Below are 26,816 nucleotides of genomic sequence, written 5' to 3' on the forward strand. Positions count from 1 at the left end.
GAAATGTTTTGGCAGATCGGACCAGCACCCTTCTCCTATCCCAGTTATCATTCAAACAGTATCCCTCAAATGACACCTTCTCACATTGCTATGGCCTATGTAGAAGGACGCTTCATTCTTCCTACAGCCCGGCATATCTGTGAACAATCTATATGGGTTTGAACTCTGCCTTTTCCCTGCCTTAGTGGAGAGTCTGTGACATGAACAGGTGTATAAATCAGTTAATCCAGCCTGGGAAAGGGGCAACTTTATTTATTTTTTGTTAGCACGTTTGTTTTGTTACATATGAACTCCTACTAAACGAAAACAATGTTCTTCTTCTTTTTTAAGACTACTGCCTCTGTGAAAAGAGAGCACCAGTCCTCCTGGAGCTTGCAGTTCACACAGATTATCGAGAGTGCAAAAGAAGTACGGAAAAACTTTTCAGGAGTTGTGTACAAAGACTGCATAAGGCACTTCTGCTTCTTAAGAAACCACTGACCACAAAAAAGGGGTCGTCAGACTGACTAGCACTTAAGACCAGAAAAGGTGTGAGAAGAAGAAATGGGGGAAGTGGGGAGAGACAGGAACAGTTGCCTGTAGGACAGCCCTGTATAGTGCTAACCCCTCATGGCTGACTTGCAGGGAAGCAAGTGCTTGAACAGGCTGAGGCCAAGGGAAGGAAATTCCTCCCAATTGTCCCATCTTGGGGAATGTGTATCATGGTAGGGGAAGCATGGGAGAAACTGGAGGGAAGCATGTCTAGTAAGGGTACAAAGATAATCCAGCCTAACTGGATGGATCTTCTACAGCCTGTGGTGTCTCTTCACAATGGAAGCTTCTTAGGCATAGGGAGACTTGGATTTAAAATCTCACATGCATTGTGAACTGGTACACACTACTTCTGGAGAATGGTGCTATGGCAACAGATGCAGGACTGGCTCCAAAATGACCAGGAAATAGAGACACTGGGTGAGATTTATGTAACAAACTGGCAATGATGACTTGCCCTACCCCCCGGTCTTCTGTCCTGGTGATATCAATCTTTTGTTGATAGGGGCTAAGATAGGTAGCTATCAACTGTTTTATCTTATGCTTAGAAGCAAACCAAGAGAAGGGAAAACAACTCTTGAAAATGTTTATTAGAAAGTGTTTACAAAGAAACACTTTTGGTATTTGCAGCCAGCCACCAAGCTCTTGCCCTGTAAGAATTCAGAGAGATAACCAGATACCCCCTGTGCGTCTATATTGCTGGGGTGGAGCATTTCAGGCAAGAGACTAATGCTCTCCAAACAACACTCACAACCACCTTATCAAATCAGCACAGCATGTCCAGAAAAAGGCTTAACTTGAACCCACCTGCTCGTTTTGTATGTGTAGTTTCTTTTATATATGGGCTTTTCCCCACATTCCCATTTTACTCACTGGTACATGTCTGTTTCTCTGGGGGGAGGGGAGTGGGCAGTTCTGTTCCACATGAGTTTGGCTCCCTCTGGGTTACAGCTGCAGGGAGATATGCTGGAAATAAACTACTGTAATAGTCAACTGACCACTAGGGGGAGCAAAACACATGCCGAAAAGGGGGGGACAAAAGCAAAGAAACAGAAATAGGCACTTAACAGATGGTAAAATGAGAATGTGGGAAAGTCCTAGGACAGGGAACATGCAAGCACTCAGCAAATTCCCCTTTTATTCAAAACCACCCGAAGGAGTGTAATACAGTCACAGGAGGTTCTTGCTTTTAGTCTGGTCTAATGGTCTCCTCCACAGCCCCCGAACAGAGATCCCTTCCACAGATACATTTCAAGGTGACAGGGAGAAAGGAGGAACTCACCAATCCATAATGGAGTGGAAGGAGAAGAAGCCTCTTTAGGAATCCACAGTCGCTAATTTAAACCTGTTGCTGAACTAGAAAAGACAGAAAGGGTTCACCGGCAGTACAATAGGATGTGCTAAATTCTCAAGTGCAGCAAAGAGTCCAAATGAGCAGTTGTGGCTTTCTAGAGAGGCTTCCTGTTGTTAGTGATGCTCCAAGACAATAGGCATCATTGTGCTGTCTATTCCCTTGTGCTTGCACGTGAACAAAAACGGGCAGGTCGCTTGCCTGGATTCTCAGACCAGCAGAGCAACTCAGGCCACACACGCACGCACGCACGCACTCACACTCACTCAGAGCTCACTTTGCAGCATCAGAGCAGCTTGGGACTGCCATTCACCCTGAGGCTAGAAAACATCCCCACATGCCGGACCAGATTGGGCTCCACCACAAATGCCCGTTCTCCCTTGGTGCGCAAGAGCGAGTAAAGGGCGGTATCTTTGGCAAAGCCTGGCCGGCAGTGCACGTCACTCAGGTACCCCAAGGCACGGCGGGCAGAGGAGGCAGAGAACAGTGTTGCGGGTGTGCAGCATTCTGTGACGGGCACGATGCTGTAGAGCGGAGGGGCCAAGCGGCGGAGTTCCAAAAAGTAGTGGCGTCCCACCAGTTCTACCAGCAGCATGCTGTACAGGGCAAAGAAGAGCACAATCGGCCAACTGAGGCTGGAGCGGCTGGAGGCCCAGGCATAGGCAAGGCCCAGCAAGGACCCCAGAAACATGCCTAGTCCGAGCCACTCAAGGATCCTCATGGGCTCGGGATTGATATAATGCTGGAGCCTCTCTGGGTGGTAAAGCTTCACGTACAGGGCATCTTTTAGGTGTGTCTTGGAGAGCCGCACCTGCAATAGGTGATGCAACACTGGGAAGATCTCCTCCTCGGGGACAGCATCATCTTCCACCAGCAGCACATACTCCGGGCTGTAGGCCTGCAATGACTTCTCCAGACAGTAGGTGTAATCCCGTTTTTCCCTCTCAAACTGGTTCAGTGAAAGCTCTGCCTTCTCACGGCCTCCGTAGCGGCTCACTGTCGCCATAAAATTGGACAGCAGTTTGGCATCCCAGTGGCTACCCGGATCCATTTCCACATTGCAGAGCAGGATTTGGTGGCGGCGGCAGGGAGGGCCGCATTCCCGGAGGAGGCGGTGGAAACGGGAGGCCACCTGAAGGACATAGTGGAATTCGGGCCGCCTCTGGACCGTGATGATGGTAATCAGTAGCCACGGGCGGAAGGCATCGCTGCCCGACCTCTCTGATGCATTAGGGGTCTGCAGTCTCTCGAAGTAATTGAGGGCGTTCAGACCGTCCTCTTGGTTCTGCTTCAGGAAGTCTTGGCTCATGGGGCGCAGGTACCAGCGTCGCACGTAGAAATACGAGTAGAGGAGATGCTGGCAAGTCAACGGTGCGAGCACGCCGAAGGTCACCACCGTCAAAGCGAGGAGCTGCACAAAGGGGCTTGACCAACGGCACAACCTCCCCCATGGCTGCAGCAGTCCTCGCGGGAGCATGGCTGCTGGTTACAAGGCCTGGCAGTTGAGGACTCATGCCTTGGGTCATTCATTTAGCCCATTGTTTCCTCTGGGATATGGGGGGGGGGGGGCGAGGATATGAACAGTCTTGTATTGAATTGAGCTAACCGCACAATTCAAACCTGCAGAGAAGGGGAGACAAATTATTTATATATTTATAATTTAATTTATACCCCACCCCTCCTGACGAAGTTGGCCTGAGGAGGCTTACAATTTTTTAAAAATAATACAACAATTTCCATTAAAAAAACCCTCAATTAATCCCCGATAAAATAATAGTACAATCTAAAAACTCCAACAGATGGTGGAAACAACATCCCTTTTCTGCTTACCACACAACATAGACACTTTGACCACCTTCACAGTAGAAAAGAAGGATCATAGGAACACCTGCCTCTCCCAAGGGCCAAATTTGACATGATGGCAACTATAGGATGACCTCATTCAGATGGATTCAATTGTAAAGAATGTAGCCATTAAAAACTTTTTAAAGTGCTCAGACATGCTCTTTTTCTTGGCCTGAACTTTTAATGGAGAACAGCATCTTTTTTTTGGTGTGGGGGGGAGTTATTTGCAGTTTTATTACAGATTATTTGAATCTGATTTGTAAGATGCCTCAAGATGAGGAAAAGTGGCATATAAATACCTGAATACATACGTAATGTACCGTAGAATACATGGAAAAGGTTGATCCAATTGCTTTGAGATATGGGAGCAAATACATATGGTTAACTCAAGATATGGTAAATCAGAAAAAGTGGGGGTACCCAAGGTGGGTGGTATGCCCCCTCCCCCGGTGGTGGAGGGATCCAGGGGGCGGTGAGGTATTTTGGAGCAGTAGGGGGGCAGTGGTCTTATCCTTCCTGCTGCAGCTGCATTTTCCTAGCAAGAGACATTCCAGGGTGGTTAACCTTTGCCTTTCTCTAGGTAGAAGAAACCCTGGGCTTCCTTGGTAGTTCTCTAGGTAGTAGCAACCCTGGACTTCCCCAGTGCTGACTGGGGCCCACCCTGCTCAGCTTCCTGATGAAAACAGCTTCAGAAGGTGGGATGGGATCATGTTCCTACTGAGCTCCTCCCCCTCCTCAGATTCTGTCCTTCCCAGGCTCTACCCCAGATCTAAAGTGTATTTTGAATTTGCAGTATACCTTAACACCTGTGTGTGTATGTGGGGAGGGGGGGGACTAGGTATATGGCCTTGAAGCCAAGGGCAACCCAAGAAAGTCTGGGAACCACTGGGCCATTCAGTCTGGTTTTGGCTTCAAACCCCAGTCGAGTGTATTGAATTCTTCCATTGTCTAGCTGCATTAAGAGCCAACAGGGAATGCTTCGAGATGGCTATGTTTCAGCCTGGACTGTATACATTCCTCAGAGATGTGTAAACCCACTACAGCTCAAGTACTAGGGCTGCCAGCACTGGGTTGAGCCATATCTGGAGAGTCGAGTTTTCAAAGCAGCCATTTTCTCCAGGTGAGCTGTTGCCCGTAGGTGAGTTGTAACAGCAGGCACTTTCCAACAACCACCTGGAGATTCAACAAACATGAAAGCCAAACAACGTTGGTTGAAAACCAGGGGGGAAAACCCAAAATGTTTGAAGCTAGTAGAAAATCAAAATCTTGTTTAATGTGGTCACTAATCTGAATCTTCATCAAAGTGCTATGTTCTTTGCCCTACATTTAGGGAAGCACAGAAATTGGCAACCGTCCAATGAAGCAATTCAATATATAACATACAAGTCCAGACTATAACAGTCAAGTAATCCCCAGTAATGATCGGTTTCTACTTGCCAGAGTGCTCTTCTGGACTGTAGCTTAATTGCATCATTGGATGGTTACCCATTTCTATACTTCCCGAAATGTAGGGAGTTTCTTTTGGCAAAGAACATAGCCTTTTAAATAAGATTCACATTAGTGACCACGCTTAACAATATTTTGATTTTCTATTTTTCCACCACCTGGAGGTTGGCAATCCTAGGTACAACGGTAAGGAGTCTTCTTATTTCTTGGTAGGAACTTTTCGTCCTCTATTATTGATTCTGACTGCATGAAATCCTACTTTCCACACACACCCCAAAGATGTAATCTAACATTTACAGTAATCCAACTGTGAGCCTGCCAAAATTCAACATCAAGTGCAGGCATGATAGGGCCTTAATATCTGAGAAATTTTAGGTTTCTTTCCTCCTCCAGTTACTTAAAAACAAAACAGCATCCATGTTATGAAGGGTTCCATAGAGTTCCAAACTCTGCACAATGCCTTGTGTCCTTTGGGTCAAAAGTATCCCAAGATTTTGTTCCCTTTTTTGGATTCTGCATCAGCCAATATGCCTTCCTATAACCTTTTCCTTCTCTTTCAGTCCACCCACAAATATTGGTTGCTTACAAATATTGGTTGCTTCCACATTTGGCAGCTAGATTCAAGTCCAGCAGCCCCACAGGGCAAATGTTTCAGGGGAGGAGCTTTGTTGAATCAATGCTCTCTTTGTCAAACACAAGTAGAAATGGAGGTCCCTGGGTCCTCCAGTCAGCAGCTGGGAGGGGCATTGTAAAGGAGGAACTGAGGATGTAGAGATACAGTCTGATAAGAGCCGAGGAGAAATGCTCGTTCCTCATAGAATCATAGTGTTGGAAGGGACCATACAGGCTATCTAGTCCAACCCCCCTCCATAATGTGGGATCATAAGGACTTTGATATTCCTTGGTATTTTACCACCTCAGTCCTTGCTTTCCTATACGAGATATTTAACAATTCCTCATCATGGCAGGGCATTTGCTCCAGCTCGGAAGAAATGGGAGATTTTGTAATATTCCACTACTAAATCGACTTTGTTCTTGTGGCTAGGGTAAAGTTGGTACTTTATGTCATAAAATATTGGAATTCTCTCTCTTCAAAACCTTTTAGGAATTGCTGGATCTTACCTGTTTTATCATGTTTATCGTTTAATATTTTTCAAAGGGATGCTATCCCTATGTGATGCTAGACAGAAATCCTAATATCAACTTATTGGCTGCTAAAATCTTGTCTATCACACTTTCCTCTGGAAACTAATTTAGGATTATTCTAGTCATTGCTCAAGATCTATTGATTCGAAGAAGTCTTAAAAGGAAAGGAATGCGCAGTCTAAAATGCTATTGATTTTTTTGGGTAGCTTCATAATGCTGCTGATTCATAGTCTGCTTATGACTGAGTGGAATCTTGAGATCCATTACACATGCACTAATGCCAGGTTCCCACCCTATACTTGTGGATCCGCCCCCCCCCCCACTTTTCGCTGAAATGCAGAATTTTGCATGTGTCTCTGCAGAATTTTCACTTCGTTACTTTCAGCCCAACATCTCAACCTGTTGGGGTCTTTCTGCATTTTATTTCTGTCTTCCAAGAGGTTAGCCATACCTCCTCCCAGATATGTCATCTGCAAAGCTGAGAAAGGTTCCCTCCTGCCTCTCATTGAAGTTGCTGAAAACAACACTGCAGACCCAGAAGAGGTTCTGGTGGCACCCCACTTGAGACCTCCCTCCCGCCATTTATAAAGTCTTCGAGGGCAATTCTCCAACCATTTTCCCCTGACACTCACTTGGGCAGGGGACAGGGCACATCACTGGGGGTCCCCTGCCAGAACCATGTTAAGTGATAACCCTAAGGTGGAAGCAGCAGCTATTCTAGGGGCCACTCATGGATTCTGCCTTGATCTGAATCCAGTTCCCATAATCCCCAGCATATAAGTTCTGTGGACAGACCTGGGGACCATGTAGGGCCTTAGTCATTCTTCTGTCTCTTTCATAATTTCTTTTGCTTAGTTCATGCAAATTAGAGAAGATGCCACCTTACTTTCCTTCCATCTCTTGATTATATCCTCATTCCTGTTGGCATGACCTATAGAATTCTTCCATTTTCCAAACAGCAGGTACTCAAAAGCAACTGAAAATTATCTCCACTAACATGAATATAAATCTGTTGGGGACATTCCTTTGAAGGAGAGACAGCATAATCTCAAATGACAATGTACTGGTGGTGTCTTCAAAATGGTAGGAAGTTCAAAACCAGGCATTATTCTATAATGAAAACAGATGCTTGCTGGGTGCTGATAAAGCACTTCTTATTCCAGCGCAAAGGAAGAAAGCTGGGCATGGGCCTTTGCTTTGGGAGATAAGTGGGTGCCAGGAAACCCACTGGCAGATGCCACAGTGCCCACTGGCACCGTGTTGGGGTTGTCCACACTAAAGGCTTACACACAGTTGACATGTAAAGCTTCCAAACTGCTAGGATATCCTGGGAGGAATAGCGTACGTCTTAGTTAAAGTCATTTCCTTTGATACAATGTCCACTCAGGAAAGGAATCCTGCATCTTCCCAAGCAGAAAGAACTGGCCAGTTAAGTCGAAACTTGGCTTTACCACTTAGATGCTTCCTTATTCTTAGGCATGTGTGAAATAGCACCTTTCTTTTGTTAAAGAACCAGCTGGGCAAGTAGAAGGTTACAAAGTGAGTTCCTTGAAGCAGCTCTGCAATAGCAGTTTTCAATTCCAGATTGGAAATCACCGCAGTTAGCAAGGTGGCAGACAGAAGAGCACGCAAAGTCTTGACAAAAAGTGGCCAGTACCTCTATAAACAAGGTACTTTCGATACTTCCCCGTTTTGCGTCTTTGCCTATAATTTTAAGAACGCTAGGGCTAGCATTTTCACAACTGCCATGGTAATGGTGACGGTGACGGAAATGCAGGACCAACATTTCCTCACAAGCCCTTTGTTGGTGGTTCAAGGACTAAAGCAGAAGGTCTGGGTTCATGACCCACATGTTTCCATCTCCCTTTCCCCAAACTTTGCTCATTTCTATCTGGACCTCTAGCCTGTGGTAGGCCCCCAAGGCAGTTGCCGCACTTCCCAAAAAGAGAAGCGATGTAGCCAAAGCCACCCTTACCCTTTTCCTCTAGCAAAGAACTAACTGAATGTGCTGAGATACTAACATATCTATTTGTTTATCTTGCCATCAAGTCACAGCTGAGTAACGGTGACCCCGTAGGGTTTTCAAGGCAAGAGACTGTTCAGACGTGGCCTGCCTCCATGTCACAACTGACCTGGAGGTCTCCCATCCAAATATGAGGCAGGGTTGACTCTGCTTAGCTTTGGAGATCTGACAAGACTGAGTTTGCCTGGCCTATCAAGGCCTCTAGGGGTATGCCAGTATAATAATCTCTGCACTGTAGATAAGGAGCCCAAAATATCAGGATTTGAACCCAAAGGTGAGGCTGCACATTATGTGAAAGACTACTTTTTTTTTTAAAGCCCTTATGAAAACAAATAGCATTCGAAGGTCAGGGTTACAATTATTGCCACCTCTCCTGCGGTTGAGGGAAAGTATGATTACTCATATACTTTCCTCATTAGAGATAAAAATAGTTCAAAGGTGGCAATTTTCAATGGGGAGAAAACAAACTCTCGACAAGAGTCAAGATAGCGTCTGTCGGCCCACCCTGATCGGCCCTTTGAAATCACAGGCAGCGTTCTAGATAAGTATGTGCATAGTGCTGGTCTAAAGCCACCTAGCAAAATGTCTGGCAGAGGGGAGCTTTAAACTGGAAGCACCCCAGTCTGCGGTTCAGCCTCTCAGCCCCTGTGTTAGTTCTTACTTGAGTCGTTTTGTTTGCCCTCGAGTTCTTCTATTTTTCACATTTAAGGAACTGGATCGCAAATGACGCCACCATGCCAAACACATCCCTTGATCTACGTGTCACGGACAGCAGTCAAGTCCACACGAGGAAAGAAAGAAAGCCATCTAAGGGGACTCTGGGCGTGCTGGATGCTTGTCTATGTTTCTTTCTAGCATGGATGTAGACCGCACACACCCACTAGTCGCCAACAATGGTATGATGCCATGGAAATGACAATGCAAAAATAGACCCAAATGAATTTTGGCTCCATACAACTGTGTCTGTTGGTGTGACTACCTGGATTGCAGTCATGCCTCTAGCCCTAAAGTTCCTTTTTGGTCTGTTTTGTTCCTATCCACCTTCTTCTCTTTCTCCTCTCTGATCCCTCATCAACGACTTCTTCTCCAACAGCCATCAACAGATTTTTAAAAACTCTGTTCTCTTCTTCCCCAGGATTCTACAAATGCCTTTCCCCTCCTCTCCCCACAACAGAGACCTTCTGAGGTAGGTGGGGCTGAGAGAGCCCTGAGAGAACAGCTTTACAAGAACAGCTCTAAGAGAATGATTCTCCAGATTCTCCTCTCTGCTGCTCTTTAATCACTATACCATGCAGGCTGCTTTTGCCCGTCAGTTTGCCCGTCAGTTTGCAAGGAGGATGCCTGCCTCTTCTTCAGGAAAGAAACAGGTGATACATATCTGTGCAGATTTCGTATTTTTGATGGGGGATTTTGCTTCGGCTCAGTGTGGCTACCTGCAACCTCTGTTTGGGAAACAGCAGATAAAAACAACTGCCCTGCGAAAGGCTGGGTTTACGAGGCAATGTTAGAGCATCATCTACATTTAATTTCCCACGTGATTACTAAGACAGTTCTGTTTGGAATGATGTTTGATTAATCTCTGGCTTTTGGCATCAGCAATTTTGTAAACATCTAGCCTGGTCAAAGGCTATGGAGAACCCGACATTGTACATCCTGTTTTCTTCTGCTCTGTTTCCTTTCTTTTGACTGAAGTACTTTTTGCACGCTGCATGGTGAAATTGTGGACAGGAGAAATAGGTGGGGCACAGGAAGCATACAGTTAGACCAAATTACAGAATTCTCAAAGAGGGGGGAAACAGTGGTTATGGGTAACTTCAGTTACTCAGATATCTGTTGGAAGACCAACTCTGCTAAAAATACAAACTCCTTTAATTTCTTAACTTGTCTTGCTGATAGATAACTGGTTAACAGATTGTACCCAAATAGTACTTGTTAATGGTTCAGCATCCTCTTGGAGAAGAGTGACAAGCGGAGTTCCCCAGGGATCTGTCCTGGGGCCTGTGTTGTTCAACATATTTATAAATGATTTGGATGAGGGATTAAAGGGTATACTTATTAAATTTGCAGATGCTACTAAACTGGGAGGGGTAGCAAACACAACTGAAGACAGCAACAGAATACAGGATGATCTTGATAGGCTCAAGAAGTGGGCTAAACTGTATAAAATGAAGTTCAGTAGGGACAAATGTAAAATTCTGCATTTAGGTAAAGGTAAAAAGGTAAAGGTAAAGGTATCCCCTGTGCAAGCACCGAGTCATGTCTGACCCTTGGGGTGACGCCCTCCAGCGTTTTCATGGCAGACTCAATACGGGCTGGTTTGCCAGTGCCTTCCCCAGTCATTACCGTTTATCCCCCAGCAAGCTGGGTACTCATTTTACCGACCTCGGAAGGATGGAAGGCTGAGTCAACCTTGAGCCGGCTGCTGGGATTGAACTCCCAACCTCATGGGCAAAGCTTTCAGGCGGCTGCCTTACCACTCTGCGCCACAAGAGGCATTTAGGTAGGAAAAACCAAATACATCAATATAAGATGGGGGAGACTTGTCTTGGCAGTAGTATGTGCAAAAAGGATCTAGGACTCTTAGTAAACTATACATTGAACATGAGTCAACAGTGTGACTCAGTGGCTAAAAAGGCAAATGGGATTTTGAGCTGTATCAAACAGAGTATGGTGTCTAGATCACGGGAGGTGATGGTACCGCTTTACTCTGCTCTGGTTTGGCCTCACTTGGAGTATGGTGTTCAGTTTTGGTCACCCCAATTGAAGAGGGGTGTAGACAAACTGAAGCATGTCCAGGGGAGGGAAACAAAGATGGCGAGGGGTTTGGGGACCAAGACGTATGAGGAAAAGTTGGGGGAGCTTGGTCTGTTTAGCCTGGAGAGGAGATGACTGAGAGGGGATCTGATAACCATCTTCAAGAATTTAAAAGGCTAGCATATAGAGGATGGAGCAGAGTTGTTCTCTCTTGCCCTGGAGGGATGGACCAGAACCAATGGGATTAAATTAATGCAAAAGAAATTCGGTCTAAACATCAGGAAGAAGTTCCTGACAGAGTGGTTTTTCATGGGAACAGGCTTCCTTGGGAGGTGGTGGGTTCTCCATCTTTGGAAATTTTTTAACAGAGGCTGGATAGCCATCTGACAGAGAGGCTGATTCTGTGAGGGTTCACGGGGGTGGCAGGTTACAGTGGAGGAGCGCTAGAGTTGTGAGTGTCCTGAATAGTGCAGGGGGTTAGACTAGATCGCCCATGGGGTCCCTTCCAACTCTATGATTCTATGAGTCAGAGTAAGAGAGTGCACTGCATGCAAGTATTTAACAAGATCTTTTAAAAAACTATCTCAAGCATTGCTGAAATGAAGCTGAATCCCCAGTGTTTGGGCATGACCAGTTTTTCCAGAACAAAAGATTATTATAGAACTTTTATTACACAATACATTAATTACAGGAACATTAGATATACTATTAAACAATATAGTATAACTAATGTTTTTGTAATTAATGTAATAAAAGTTCAATAATAATCTTTTTTTAAATAAGGTGATTTAAAATGGGTGTGACCAGTACCTGTTGGAGGAAAACATTTGGTGACAAGCAATGCATTTGGAGGAAAATGTTTCCACTACACTGGAAAACAAGTCACCTATTGATCCTAAACTTGAATCCAATAACAAAAATAAAGACTTCCAACTCCCTTCTTAGTTATCCTCAATTATTAGAGCAAATCACTTTCATCAGAGAGCGCATCAGTATTCAACATAACATCACCCACACTGGATCTAAGACTTATGCAGAATCCACACTTTTACAAGAAATCTGGGACTTGCGTCTCCTCCACAACGAATTTCAGATGCACTCCCTGAAGATGGTGATTTGAAATGGGTGTGGTCGGTACCTGTAGGAAGAAAGCCTCTGGCAACAGACAATGCTTATGAAGGAAAATATTTCCACTACACTGGAAAACAAGTCAATAAAATTCCATGCTGTATTGTGGACATTTTCTATGTTGTATGTAGGACAATTATATTGCATAGTGAAATTGCAGAACCTGCTGTGGTGATGGTGATCAGGTCGCCAGACTTGAAAAGGACTGCAGACAATTCCACAGAGGATGGGGCCATCCATAAAGAAGATGGATTTTGCAGACAATGTCCTTCTGGAGCAGGCCTAACTGTTAGGACTAATGATACCTCAGTAAAATCTATGCCCCTTTAGCTGCATCTGCAGAAATCCTTTTACCTGCCTAGAGGAGAGAAGCTTATCATGAATATACTCCCTGAAAGAAGGATCAATTATATGATTTAAAAAAAAAAATTATTGGACTACAGTCGTAAAAAGAGATGGCAAGTCTGGCTGGGGGATGGAAAGCAAGTCCAAGGCCTTTTGATATCCGTGTAGAACAAGGAAACCACTTCCACTAAGACGGCAACTGTTAATCTGTTCTCCTGAGGAAAGTGCTCTCGCTTAGCTGATCCTGAGTCTTGGGCAAACCTCGAGGCCTTGATATCCTGGTCTCTGCCGCCAAGATTATGCTTTGCCCTGAAATAGGTCACTGCCCCGAGAAAATCTAGCAGAGATCACAGTGAGATATTCTGGTCACGGCCTAACTGTCACGCCATGCAGCCTCCATCTTTTTAGAGCAGCATGTGAGGCAGGCCACCTGACAGTCACGGCCCAGCTTCGAAAGGCTGGGCGACGCTGGACGAGAACCATTCAATGGACTCAGATGGCAGAGGTTCACCGCAGCGGCTACCAGAAAGCGTCTACACTTGGAGAAGGCACGCCACATCTACCAATGATTAACACAGCCAGTTGAACCCGGAACGCTGACATTCTGCAACGTACATGCGTGAGTGACAGGCTAGAGACCCTAATCACCAGGATCCTTCTCTTTTAATTTTTAAAAAGTAAATTGTGTCTAAGGTAAGGCAGGGCTTGTGGCATTTTCACGATGGCTGCCCTACTGCAGAGCAATTCTATCTTCTCTGCATCCGGCGTGGAATGTGAGGCAGATCTGAACAAAGAAAACAGCGCTGGGTGGGGCGGGGCGGGGCGCAGGTTGCACATTGGTGCCCTCTGGGAAGAGGCCATTAACAGCCACAAGCCCAGCCTCCTAGGCAGGGCTGCCGAGAAGATCCTGGTAGGGCCCCTGTAAACAGCGCACTGATGCAACGCATCCCTTCTGTATCACACCTTATTATTGCTGCGACGTCAGCAAAGGCCTTGTGCTGGCATAGTGCACTCATGTAACTTCCATGAGTATACTGCAGTCATGCACTTATATATGTGACTGCCTTTCTCCAGAGCCTAACATACCACGAGGGAAAGAAACAACACATCATTTGAAAACATTAAAAGAAGAAATAAAATACACCACAATGACACAATGACACAATGATACCCACACCACCATAGCCCAGATACCAAATGCTCCGTTTTAGAGCTTCACTGGATAGTCACAACCTCTTCAAGAAGCCACTGGAAGTCACTGAAAAAGCCAGAGTCCTGGCTGTCACAGAGTGTACCCCAGCAGGGAGAAGCCGCAGTACAGAGTAGGTTCCTTGTGTTATTGGGTGGCACCAAGGCAAGGCCTTCTTTGGCCACTAGGTTATACCTGACTGGTGGTGATCCCCATCCACCGGGTTTCCAAAGCAAGAGACCAAGAGGGGTGGTTTGCTATGGCCTGCCTCTGTGGGGCTACCCGGGACTTCGTGGCTGGTCTCCCATCCAAATACTGGCCAGGGCTGACCCTGCTTAGCTTCTGAGATCTGCAGAGATCCAGGCGAGGGACAATGAATGCGCACCTTCATGAGCTCGGCAACTCTCTGGCATTAGATGGCAATGCAAGAGACCAGTCCTACCCTTTTGGATGTGACATGTAAGTCTCAGAGTTCACACTGTATGGCCTACAAAGGTCTTTTCTAGTCTTGGACAGAATCCAGGTTTTACAGCCCCATCCTAGGCATGATTCCTGTAAAGTAAGCCCCATCCAGTTTAATTAGGACTTGTTTTCTAGCAAGTTATGGAGAGCAACTGAAACCCTCTTGTCTGCAGTGAAGTCCCCCTTTCTCCTGAAAAAAAAAAAAAGATTACAACCCTTTTTGGATACACCCCCCCACACACACACACGCTAATTCTCCTTTCCTGTTCCTCTGGGGGAAAGTAAGGATTAGGTAGCCTTGCCAAGCAGAGATTTCTAGGATTAGAGTACTTTCCTGGGTGAATGGGGGGGGTGTATTGTGGGGAGGCAAATGCCAGCTGATCTTCCGTTCCGCCCTCTGCAAGGCTGCCATTTGAGGAAGACCACAAACACCCCCTGCCGAGACAAGCATCATGATGGCCAAAGGTATCCTACTTGGGGAAATCCACCCTGATTTCATGGCTGCCTCAAAGTCTTGATGGCTCTCTTGAAGTATTTGGAAGGTGGTCACGTGGAGGAGGGCAGGGAGCCGTTCCTGTGGGCAGCAGAGGATAGGACCCCCAGTCATGGGTTTCAACTGCATGGAGAATGGTACTGGCTAGATATCCGGAAGAAGATTTTCAGGGCCAGAGTAGTTCAGCGGTGGAATGGACTGCCTAAGGGAGTGGTGAGCTCCCCCTCACTGGCAGTCTTCAAGCGGAAGCTGGACAGCTACTTCTCCTGGATGCTTTTAGGCTGATCCTGCATTGAGCAGGGGGCTGGACTAGATGGCCTCCATGCACCTTTCCAACTTTATGATTCCATAATATAAAAGTAAAAATCCGGCGGCTTCCTTTAGGGCCAGAGCGACACGCAGCAGCCTCCCCCACCCCCCTGCTTCGCAGAACCAAGCGGAGCGGAAGCATTCGCACGATCCCCGACTTCACGCCGGCGCCGCAGAAATGTCGCTCAAGCGGGCACGGGCGGATGGCGAAAGGCCGCGCAAGCCGCAGCTCGAGGCGGATCCGCGCCGCATCCGACTACGGGGCTTCCTCCCCAGAAAGCGTGCGGAGCGCAGTCGGCCGGGAGCCGCTTCGGAGCGGACGAGCCTCATCTGAGGGCGGCTTCCGAAGAGCCCGGCCGGGGCTGCCCTCCCCTCCCCTCACCCCCGGCCTCTGTTCCCGCTGGGGCCGGAGGAGACCCCGCCTGGGCCCTTTCCCGTCTGCTCGCCCCACCTCAACCCGCGCCAAATGGCGTCGCGGAACACGAAGCGCTCTGCAGGGCGCGGGCGGCGCGGAGCGGCTCATTCCGGCAGCCAGACTCGCAGACCCGCAGCGACCAGGGCACCGCCCCAGACCCCAGCCTCCCCCCCCCCCCCCCGCAACGATACCTGCCAAAGCCGCCCTCCGTCCGGGAGGTTGTGCGCCGGAGGTTCCTGCGTCGAAGGCGCGGCGGGTCCTGCCCGCTTGTTGCTCCGTCGGATCCGCCCCCCGTGAGCAGCGGCAGGCCGGCCCGGTGGGATTAGCAGGGCCCGGGGGCGGGCCTTGCGCCTCCCTGCCTGGCTGCCTGCCTGGCTGCCTCCCACCCGCTAGCGGGCAGCCCCGGGGCAAAGGCGCGCCGGTGCCCTCGGCTCGCTGGCTTGTGCAGTAGCCGCTGGACGAGGAGGACGCGCCGGGTCGCTTTGGGTCGGCGACCCTCCAGACGAGGCTCTCCGGGGATGAGACGCTCGGAAGACCCGTCGGCCTCCTGCCGCATCGCCCTTCCACTGGACAGGCGCGGGGAACATTTCAAGGCGACCCAACAACTGTCGGGCCGAACAGTTTTCTCTGGAGCTCGTCAAAGGTGGCGCACTTGTTTCGTGCCGGCATCAATCCGGATTTGCAAGCGAGTCCTCCTGCTCCGGTTGAAGGGGCTGGGAGAGACGACGCTCCGTGTCCAGGGTCCTCTGCGCATTTATAGAACCCAGCCCTTTGGGGCCACTGAAGCCCTCACTCTGCCTATATGGAATGGCTGGGGAAATTCTGTTTCACTGTATCTGAGGAAGTGTGCAGCACACGAAAGCTTATGCTTTGAAGAAAACTTCGTTGGGCTTAAAGATGCCACGGGACTTAAACTTAGGTTTTTTTAAAAGGTTCATAGTTATATGTTTAATTTTAAGCAGTTGTATTAGGGAGTGGGTAAAAGTCAGATCTAGTTGATTTTAAACAGATCTTCATGAATGCATGTGATTTTTTAATGGAATAAAACCACCATTAAACTGAGTCTTATAGGCGGCAGCACCAAAATCATGCATCCACGGGGCCAGCAATGGCACAAAAACGTAACTGAAATACAGATGTTCATGGATCCTCATGAGTTTTGCACAAGGTTATGCCAATTTCATCATCAGATTATCTATAACAGCGGTCCCCAACCCCCGGTCTGGAGATCGGGACCAGTCCGTAGCTCAGTCGGCACCAGGCCGTGGCTCCTTGTCCTCCTCCCTGGCTGCTGCCTCGGGGGCTGCCCTGCCACTCGGTCACCGGCTCACCTTTGGTGCTCTCCAGCAGCTGCCATGGCTGGGACTCACCCGCGGCGTGGCACTGCCCAGCTGCTGCTGGCAGCGCCCCCGCAGCAGGTGGCGGGAAGGCAGGGGCACCAGGGGGAAAGCAAGTGGAGCAGGGGCTCAGGTGGTGGTGGCGACATCCCTCAGCAAAAGACTACCCCTCCCCCGGGCCTCATTAAAATTGTCAAGCGTTGACCAGTCCCCAGTGATAAAAAGGTTGGGGACCTCTGATCTATAATGTCAGTAGCCAAAGGCTACGCAGCAAAAATCACTGATCCATTTCTTTGTGGCAGTGCCAAAGCAAAAAAACATGATTCCAATGCATGGATCCTCATGGGCCCTCAGGGTTTTTGCCCTGGGTGAACCCGTCACATATCATGGCTATGGCCATGGCTTACGGCAGTGGTCCCCAACCCCCCGTCCGGGGACCAGTACCGGTCCGTGGATCAGTTGGTACCGGGCCACAGCTCATCCTCCTTCCCAGCTGCTGCCTTTGGGGCTGCCCTGCCACTCTACCGCCGGCTTACCTTTGGTGGTCTTCAGTGGCCATCATCACTGGGGCTCCCCCTCGGTGTGGCACTGCGCAGTTGCTGCTGGCAGTGCCCCCCAGTGGGCAGCGGGAAGTCAGGGGCACCGGTGGGAAAGCAAGCGGAGCAGGGGCTCAGGCGGCGACGTCCCTCGGCAAAAGACCCCCCCCCTGGGCCTCAGTAAAATTGTCAAGAATTGACCGGTCCCCGGTGATAAAAAGGTTTGGGACCACTGGCTTATGGCACAAAAATCACAGATCCACACCTTCATGGTGATGCCCTCAAGCAAAAACGTGTTCCCGAGGCACAGATCCTGATGGATACTCTGGGTTTTTGCACTGGGTCACTTCAAACTCACTATCAGCATCACATCCTGTCCATGGCCACAGCTTGCACCACAAAAATCACGCCTTCGAGGTGACACCATGTGGCAAAAACAGGATTCGGAAGCATGGCACCTGATGCTCTCCCAGCCTCGGCCCAGCCCAAGCCAAGCATTGCAGCATTGGGGTGACTGAAAGATTTGCCTTGGGCAATCACGTATCATGGCTATGGCCACATCCTGTACTACAGAAGTCATGAATCCACACCTTCATGGCAACAATTAACGACACAATTCCAAGGAAATTTTGGGCCTCCCTCCCGCCCCACTGCCCTCCGTTTTCCCCATGCTTCCTCCTTAGTTTAACATCTGGTGGGCCACTGTGGTGATGAATCACTATCAGTAAAGGCTGGTATGATAGTGACAAACTGCAGTTGCAAATGTTTTGTGCTGTGATTCATTTAACAGTCTTGCTGTGCTTTAAATTCCGTAAACCAGGGGTAGTCAAACTGCGGCCCTCCAGATGTCCATGGACTACAATTCCCAGAAGCCCCTGCCAGCATTCGCTGGCAGGGACTCCTGGGAATTGTAGTCCATGGACATCTGGAGGGCCGCAGTTTGACTACCCCTGCCGTAAACCATCCTGAGATGGTATTCCGAGAGGGGTGGTATACAAATCTCTATATAAATAAAATAAACAAACATCATGGAGCAAAAACATGATGCCGAAGCAATTTCAAAGCACAGATCTTGATGGATCCTCAGGGTTTTTGCATTGGATCATCCCAGACTCCATCAGGGTTCATTTCCCCTGACTCATGTAGAGGCCTCGGACACAGAGCAACCCAACCCCCAGTTCCCTCCATGGGGAGAGAGTGAAAACATATCAACAGGATGCACAGAGGGGGAGGGAGGGAGACAGACAACCAGGCTGAAGGAACAGATAACCTCACAACAGTGATGGCAAATGATACCCAGTCGCCTGCCACAGCTGGGGAAAGGAAAAGCCCAGGCTATCAGGAGAGGAACAGACCAGGTTCAAGACTCCGAACAAGCACCCCACCCTCTCCTGCTGGAAGAGGGAAGACACCTTTAAGCCCTCAAGGGAGAGGAGTCCCAAAGGGAGAGGAGAATAAAAGGCGAGGCCTTGAGAAACAGGAAATAAGAGCTGGAAAGCAGAGAAAGAAAGAAACTGGGCATCATGGCATCTGAGCCGGTTGTGTTGCAGGCTAAAGGGCTGCAAGGACATCCATCCAGTTTCTTGGGGGTTGCCCAGTGGGATGAAAGGAGTGGCCAGAGCTGCAATCCCTGTGGAAATACCCAAGGACCCAACAAATTGCTAGTCCGTATGGGGAAGTTTGGGTGCTGGTAGGACTGGCTAGCAGCTGAATTCCATGGCTGTAATTCAGGCAGTGTGGAAAACAGGCCAGAGGGAGACTCACCCAACTAATGATGCCAGAGCCAAGAGCCTCCTGGTCTGCAGGTCCAGATGCAGAAGACATAGGCAACACCCTGGCACCCATGGACCTCAGCTGTATCAGCTAGTGGTTGGCCACACAACAGACACAGCTGATGGAGAACTTGTGGCAAATGTAGCAGGAGGCTCATGTGGAGATGGTATGGGAGCTCTTCCAGGCAGTAGGGGCATTAACACCTATGCCCAGCTTTGGAGTGGTAACTCCGGGCACTAGCCAGCGACCAAATGTCCTTTCCTGGTTCCCTTTGACCAAGATGACTATGGAAGATGATGCAGAACCCATCTTGGAAGCCTTTGAAAGAACAGAGGAGGCAAAATGCTGGCCAAAGGAGCAGTGGGCTTTTCTCATTGGGCCATACCTAACCAGAGCAGCTCAAGTGGAGGCGCAAGTTCGCAGTAGGGCTGAGGTGGTTGTGTATGAACACTTAAAGGCAGCAATCTTATCTTAGACCGATAATAAGAGTATCCTGAAACTCAGTACCTGAGTTTCCGAGCCCTTCTGTACTAGCCCTCAGATCAGTCTTGGGCTCTATTGGCTAAACTGAGCGGCTGTTACTGACCACTAAAGAAGGTTTGTGTATGGTGAAAGAGTTTGTGATGGAACAATTGCTTCAGATACTCCCTGCTCACGTTAGACATTGAGTGGTATGTCAGAATCTCAGAGAACTAAGAGAGACTATGGAATGTGTGGAGAACAACCTAGTGGCTGATGCACGGAAAGAACCTCAGGAAAGACTCTGGCAAATCCCAGGGCCACATTCAGGGATGGAGATCGGGCCTCTGCAAAGCAACAGAAGAGTGCCGCCTGTCAAGCAAACAGACTTTTTGGGACCCTTGCCCAACCAGATCATCTTAAGCATGGTCACTACAGGATATCTCCTGGTCAGACAGGGACTCCCAGCCCCTCAGTACCAAAGACTCCTGAGAAAAGGGGATGGAAGTATGCAGGGTATCAGGATGCTTCAATAAGGGACCCTGTTTCACCTGCCAACAATGGGGACACTACCACAATGTCTCAGGAAGAAGCAGAACCCAGAGAAGAAAACCATCATGCAAGCAGCCAATAGCCACAGCTTGATCCTATCATGGTGCCAATCCAGGTGGAAGATCAACTGAAGGCGTTAGTCAACAGGCCCATCTCCATGGTGAGGGAAGCTCTGGTGGGGGCAATGGTGCTTATCCAGTGACTGGTCAAAATAGCCTGTTATCAAGGACACAGTAGGAGGCATCCCATCATCTCATTGCCTGTGACATACTTAGGGCACACCTGTAAAACGGAAGTGGTTCTCATAAAGACCCTCCCATATTATATCTTTCTAGGGTGTAACAGTGCAGATTCTGAGATGTTGCTTCAAATGGTCGTTCTCTGAAGTGTTGGCTGTTGCCTTTTCTGGGCAAGAAGGGGCAGATGATCCAGGAGAAGGCCCTTCAGATGGCCAACCATAGAGTCATCAGGATGTGGGACCTGGATCCAGTCTGTGGTTATGGACATGACATGTGACTTTGCTGGTGACTTTGAGACAATATAATGCAAAACCTTTGAGGACCCATGTTTTGGAACCAGATTTTTTTGCACTGTGGTGGTATCACATAGTGGTGGATGTATGATTTTTGTAGTGCAATCTGTGGTTATGGACATATGTGGACATATGATTTGATGGTTTGTTTGAGACAACATAATGCAAAAACCCTGAGGATCCATGCTCTGGAACCATGTGTTTGCAGTATGTTGTTGCCACAAAGCCATGAATGTATGAAGTTTGTATGCAAACAGTGCCCATGGACTTGATATGTGATTTCATGGTGACACTTGGATCACCCAAAACAAAAACCCTGATGATCCAATATATGCACTAATAAGGAAAGACACAATTGAAAATTTTGGGCAGCCTTTGGAAGAGAGCTAATGACTGAAAATTAGACATCTTTCATTAAGTGACTCTGATACTTTACAGCTTACTCTGGAGCTTTTATTGGCTACCGAACAAATAATTATCCTATGGCTGTATTTGGATGTGTGACACAATTTACTAATTTAACAGAATTAATGTTTGCTTTATATTGCCATTGTCATGATGGAAGTTCATAGTCTGAGGAAGAGTGCTTGCACTCGAAAGCTCACGCTTGGAATACATCTTTGTTGGTCTTAAAGGTGCTACTGGACTCTGATTTTATTGTGCTACTTCAGACCAATATGGCTACCAATTTGAATCTAATATTTTATATGTGTTAAGAACTGTTGTGTGTTAAAAGTCTGGGGAAATATGACGGGGTCTTTTCCCGCATCCCCCCAAGCAGAAAATCGCCCCTGAGAGACTGAACATTGCCCCTTGGGCTGACATCGCCCAGTGATATTAGTGAATTCACACCTGGAAAGAGAAGCACTGAGGTGTCCAGGGTTTTATTAGAGGTGAGAATGCTGCCGTCTGTGATGCAGTTGGGATATGTATTGGTATTTTATGGTATTGTGTATTTTTGCTGCAATGTTGTTGTGAACTGCCTTGAACTGGCTGGTCCAGGAGGGGTGATATATTAATTTAACAAACAAATAAATCTAGACCTTTGAAGAAAGCCCTACAAGGGCCGAAGCGAGTCAGTCTATTGGTTCACATAGCGCATAGCATGCTGGTTTCCCATAGCCTATGGGCTGGACATACGTTTTTAATTCCTATAGTTGTTTTTTAAAACTTGTGCACAGTAAAACAAATATAATTTTAATAACAATACATTCAACTTTTGTAGGTTACCAGATCGGGTTTTTATGGTTTTAGTGTAAAAATCATATCAATTCATGAGGATCTGTATCTCAGATTCGCATTTCTTGTTGCTGCAGTGCCATAAAAATATGGATCCATATTTTTAATGGTCCAGTCAATCTCATTTGGATAAACCCATGTGTTCTAGAGCTTTGACCCATTGCAACAGGCCTGCAAAATGTTAACCTCAAAATACCTCTTCCATGGGACAAACTAATCCCAGTCAGGGCAGTGGATTTCACAATAAGAAAAGATCCAGGTTTAATGGGACCTTCTAGCATAAATAGGTTTACCGTGGCATATTTCATTGAAGCTTTAAATGCTAGGCATTTGCTTGTCTTTAAGGGACAACTAGCCTTTTTGCGATTTTCAAAACAGACATTTCTACTCTCATCTTTGGGTTTATCAGGCCACATTTTATCACTCAGCAAATCAACAGCCTTCTTTTGAAAAAACATCTCTCCCCCCCCCCTTTTTTTTTTTTTTAACGGCTGCTCTATTTCCCATAAGCTTACTCATTTCAGTATAAGGGAAACGCGCTTTGCGACCATCTTGACATCTTTGCACCAGGTTCCGTTAAAAACAACGGCCGGCCTGGCATTTAGATTGCACGACCGCGTCGGGGAGGGGACAGGAGTGGGGAATCCGCCTGGCATCTATTCAGACCTCAGAAAGGAGGCAGACATATTTTCTGGTGGGTACGCCAGCTTCCAACTGGCAGGACTCAACGGGCTTTGGACGCCATGTTGGATAAGGGCGAGGGGACCGTGACGTTTCGCCGTTCGCCCGCAGAACTCGGAGGCCATATTTGGTAAGGGCAAAGGCGCGTCGAGACGGCCGGAAAGAAAGTGCGGTCGGCTGTCATATTTAGTATGGGCACGGAGGCCCCGAAGCGGATTGGTTCAACCCGACGAATGACCGCTTCCTTGAGAGACGGCCGTGGGCGGCCCTAGGCCCGGCTGGAGAGCTGGTGAGTATGGAAGGAGCCTTTGGGATGCAGGGGGAACAGTCCTTGGCCAGAGGCGAGAGGCAGAGGAGGACAGAAAGGGGTGCAGCAGAGGTCGACAGAGTAGAGGGTAACCCAGCGGCCTGTGCTGGGGCGGGGGGGGGGTGCTGGTGGTTCCGTGGCTGGAGTGGCATTTCCCCGGGGGGAAGACCTCTGGCAGCCTAGGGAGGGGAATGGGTTGCATTACGGAATTGATCCCAAATAGTCCCGTGGCACCTTAAAGCCTCCCAGAGGCATGGGGTGGCCAAACTGAGGCTCTCCAGATGTCCATGGACTACAATTCCCATGAGCTCCTGCCAGCATCACTTTGGCCACCCCTGGCATAGGTGTTCCCATGTCCGAGCTCGCCTGGTACGAAGTGTGCCTTCCTGGAGGAGCATATATTTGCATAAAATTGCAACAGAAAGAGGGAAGTGGCGTGCCTTCCTTTCTGGTACGTGCAAATAGGCCTCCATGGAGGTAGGCTTCTATGAGGGGCTCTCAGCCTTGCAACCGCCTATGATGGAATAAGCCTTGTTAGCCTCTCAGGGGGTTACTGGACTCTGGCTTGTTTTCGCTGCCATATAATACATGTATGTTCACACTGCTTTTCCACAGAGGAGCGCTGAGCAGGGTGCTTGGGCTCAGTGCTCTCTGTTTAATCATTACAGCCAGAGATGCAGTGTGGAGAATTTTCCTGTGCTTTATGTTTCTGTTTGTGTGTGTGTGTGTGGAGGGGGTATGCTCATTTGTAGTCTCTTACTTTGCAAAATTACGAGCAATTAACAGATACCATTGCCAATATAATCTTAGGAAAGCTTGCCAGTTTTCAAGTTGTTCTAAATTCTAATGATACGTAAAGGTGACATTAAAATTATGAATACAAGGGTTGCCAGCTCTGGGTGGGGAAATACCTGGAGACTTTGGGCATGGTGAGTCCTCAGTGGTGAAAAATGCTATGGAGTCCACCCTCCAAAGCAACCATTTTCTCTGTTACCTGGAGATGAGCTGTAATACCAGGGGATCCCCAGACCATCCCTAATAGAAAATAGATGATGAAAGAGAAAACAAATCAAGAAAAACTATATTTAAAGGTTTCCTATTTTACCTATAATAAATATATATCAAATTACTTACCAGTTACACGATTGCTTATATAAAAGAAATGAAATCCCCCTTTTTTCTGTAAACTCATATTTCCCCCTTAATCCTTAAAACTGTATCCCATAAGTTCATTTGTCTCCATATCATGCAAAAAGTCAGTAAGGTTTCCAATTAGCAACAAATGTAGATCTTGTCCTTTCTCTAATTAAAGATGTGAATTTAGCCATCTCTGTCAATTCCATCATTTTAATGAACTATCGTTTTGTTACAGGTAAGAAGTAGTTCTTTGTGTGATTGCCCTGTTAGTATGTAAATCATGTTCAGTGCCTCTGTTTTCCCCTGAAAATTAAGCAAGATTAAGGAAGTATGTTATATTGTCATTACATTTTCACAAATAGTGTTTCAATAAAATAATTTTCAGCCAGTGCTGAATCACACTTGATATTTTTTCCATCATGAAATATTTCAATTCACAAATTAAATTCCTAGAGGGAGATGAAATATGAGATAGGGTACTTCCTAAAATATGCTTACTATTGTAAGTCAAAATAACTGTACTAGATCAGATCACACTCTATCAGGGGTACTCAAACTGACATATGGAGGCCACAGTTTGACTACCCCTGATTTATAGCGATGGGAGATGTTCCAATTTATGTTTTCCCAGAAAACCCACATCAGTGCATACAGCAGTTCTGCGAAACAGGTTAAGATGAGAAATTGCAGCTGGCCCGAGGCTACTTAGCTTTCTCCCTCCCTCCCTTCCAATTTATATCCCTCCACTCTCTGTGGATTTGTGGCAGGTTACAGAAAATTGAGTAAAACCCTAGTAAAAACAATCATCAACCCCTTAATACCATAAAACCACAAGAGGCAGCATAATCCCGTTCCTTTCCCATCTGCAGTCAATCATCACAGGGTGGAGGTTCGGAGAATGGTATAACATTGGCTGGAGGATGGGCCCTAGTTGTTCCTGGTCCTGGCCTCATCCGAAGACTTGGATGAAGAGCTCTGTTTTGCAGACCCTGTGGAACTGAGACTGCTTCGTCAGGGCCTGCAGTTCACCCGGGAGCTCATTCCACCAGGTTGGGGCCAAGACCAAAAAGCCCTGGCCTGGGCTGAGGCCAGGCATGCTTATCTGGGGCCAGGAACCACAAGCAGATTAGCACCCGTGAAGCAGAGAACCCTGTGGGGGGCATAAGGAGACAAGTTGTCCCTCAGGTAGGCAGAGCCCAAGCTGGCCTTAAATGTTAGTACCAAAACCTTGAATCTAATCTGGACCGCAACTGGCAACCAGTGCAACTGCCACAGCACAGGCTGGATGTGGGCTTTCCAAGATGTACCTGTGAGGACTAGGGTTGAGTGTTTCGGCACACCTCAGCTGCTTTGGCGATCGCGGAAGCCCGAGGTGGCGCTGGTGCCGTCTCTCCCCTCCGTGCTGCAGTGCTGGCCGCCTTGGGCTTCCGCGATTGCCAGAGCAGTCGAAGTACGCCGAAGTGCCCAACCCTAGCGAGGACCCTAGCAGCTGTATTTTGCACCAGATGTAATTTCTGGGTCAAAGACAAGGGTAGGCCAACGTAGAGTGAGTTACAGAAGTCTGATCCAGAGGTGACTGTTGCATGGATCACTGTGGCTAGACAGTTCAAGGGCAGGTAGGGCACTGGTAGCCTTGCCTGGCAAAGATGGAAAAATGCCATGCGAGCTACACCTGTGACCTGGGCCTCCACTGAAAGGGAGGTATCCAGAATCACCCCCACATTTCTAGCTATGGACATGATGTTGAGCTGTACCCCAGCCACAGTTGGTAAAGGCACTTTCTGTCCAGCCTCTTTCCTGCCCAGTTACAGGATGTACAGCTTGGAGGGGGTTGAGTTTCAAGTGACACTGCTCTAACCATCCAGCAACCACGATCGTTTCTGGCAGGGGGGAGGGGAGTCTGAGTGGCCGTCCATGAGTGGGTGTCATCCACATATTGATAACAACCCTGTCCATAACTCCGGCCCAGCTGGGCCAGAGGGCACATAAAGATGTTAAATAGTGTAGGGGAGAGTACTGCTCCCTGTGGGACTACACAAGGGAGTTGATAGGGATGCGATAACTCTTCCCTAGCAGTTACCCTGTGTGTCTGGTTCTGGAGAAAGGAGAACAGCCATTGAAGGGTGGTGGGCCAACAGCTTGTGGTTGACTACATTGAACACAGTGGACAGAACAAGCAATACAAGTATGACTGAACTGCCTCCATCCAGCTGGTGCCAGAGATCATCCATCAAGGCGACCAGCACTGTTTCCCCCCCATGGCCAGGACAAAAGCCAGACTGGTATTAGTCTAGCCCCAGAGTTTTATCCAAGTATGCCAAAAGGTGGTCCACTGCAGCCCTTTCCAGCACCTTGCCCAGGAACGTCAAATGCAACACTGGGCGATAGCTGGCCAGATCCCACAGGTCCAGTGATTTTTTTTCCAGTAAGGGATAGGCCACCGCCTCCTTTAGCATCTCTGGGAACACCCCAGTAGACAGGGAGAGGTTGACAATTTCTTCCAGAGGGCCTCCTGTCCGATAGTCCAGTAGTCTAGTTTTGAGCATCTAGGATGGACAGGGATCGAGGGGGCAGGGGGTCGTCCTCACTGACCCCAGCAGCTTGTCCACTTTCAGAACCCAAAGTGAAAGAGACAAGTGAAAGAGACACCTGAATCCATCAAACATACCCCCCTGAGGTGGCCAGGGCATCCAGTCTCAGTGCCAGGCACAGTGTGTGTGTGGGGGGGGGAGGGTGGTGGTGGTGGTTGAGCCTGGGGACCTCAAACCTAGCTAGACTCGAACCATTGCACTGTGCTGCCTTTCCCCCTTGAGAAATACCATTCCC

At 48.0% G+C, this 26,816-nt stretch overlaps 2 protein-coding genes across 6 annotated transcripts in view; one reads left to right on the forward strand and one right to left on the reverse strand.

Moving 5' to 3' along the window:
• Positions 1-236: 236 nt before the first annotated feature.
• On the reverse strand, positions 237-22,436 carry PGAP4 (post-GPI attachment to proteins GalNAc transferase 4). 3 transcript variants are annotated; one of them, XM_077345343.1, is made up of 2 exons: positions 22,381-22,436; positions 237-3,502 (listed from the first exon to the last, which is right to left on the reverse strand). In XM_077345343.1, the coding sequence occupies exon 2, from the start codon at positions 3,357-3,359 to the stop codon at positions 2,169-2,171; it is 1,191 nt and encodes a 396-aa protein (XP_077201458.1). In that variant the 5' UTR covers positions 3,360-3,502; positions 22,381-22,436; the 3' UTR covers positions 237-2,168. The 3 variants fall into 3 exon arrangements, with proteins under 3 accessions (XP_077201458.1, XP_077201457.1, XP_077201459.1); XM_077345342.1 differs by lacking the exon at positions 22,381-22,436 and adding an exon at positions 15,629-16,212; XM_077345344.1 differs by lacking the exon at positions 22,381-22,436 and adding an exon at positions 15,474-15,599.
• A 257-nt stretch (positions 22,437-22,693) lies between these two features.
• Positions 22,694-26,816, forward strand: part of RNF20 (ring finger protein 20) — a 28,804-nt gene continuing 24,681 nt past the window's right edge. The window contains exon 1 of one of the 3 annotated variants that reach the window (XM_077345336.1): positions 22,694-22,835. The gene's annotated coding sequence lies outside the window, so the exon portion shown is untranslated. The other 2 variants (XM_077345338.1, XM_077345337.1) reach the window with 2 other exon arrangements.

The sequence above is a fragment of the Paroedura picta genome, chromosome 7 (assembly GCF_049243985.1).
Source record: "Paroedura picta isolate Pp20150507F chromosome 7, Ppicta_v3.0, whole genome shotgun sequence".
In the NCBI taxonomy this organism is placed as follows: domain Eukaryota; kingdom Metazoa; phylum Chordata; class Lepidosauria; order Squamata; family Gekkonidae; genus Paroedura; species Paroedura picta.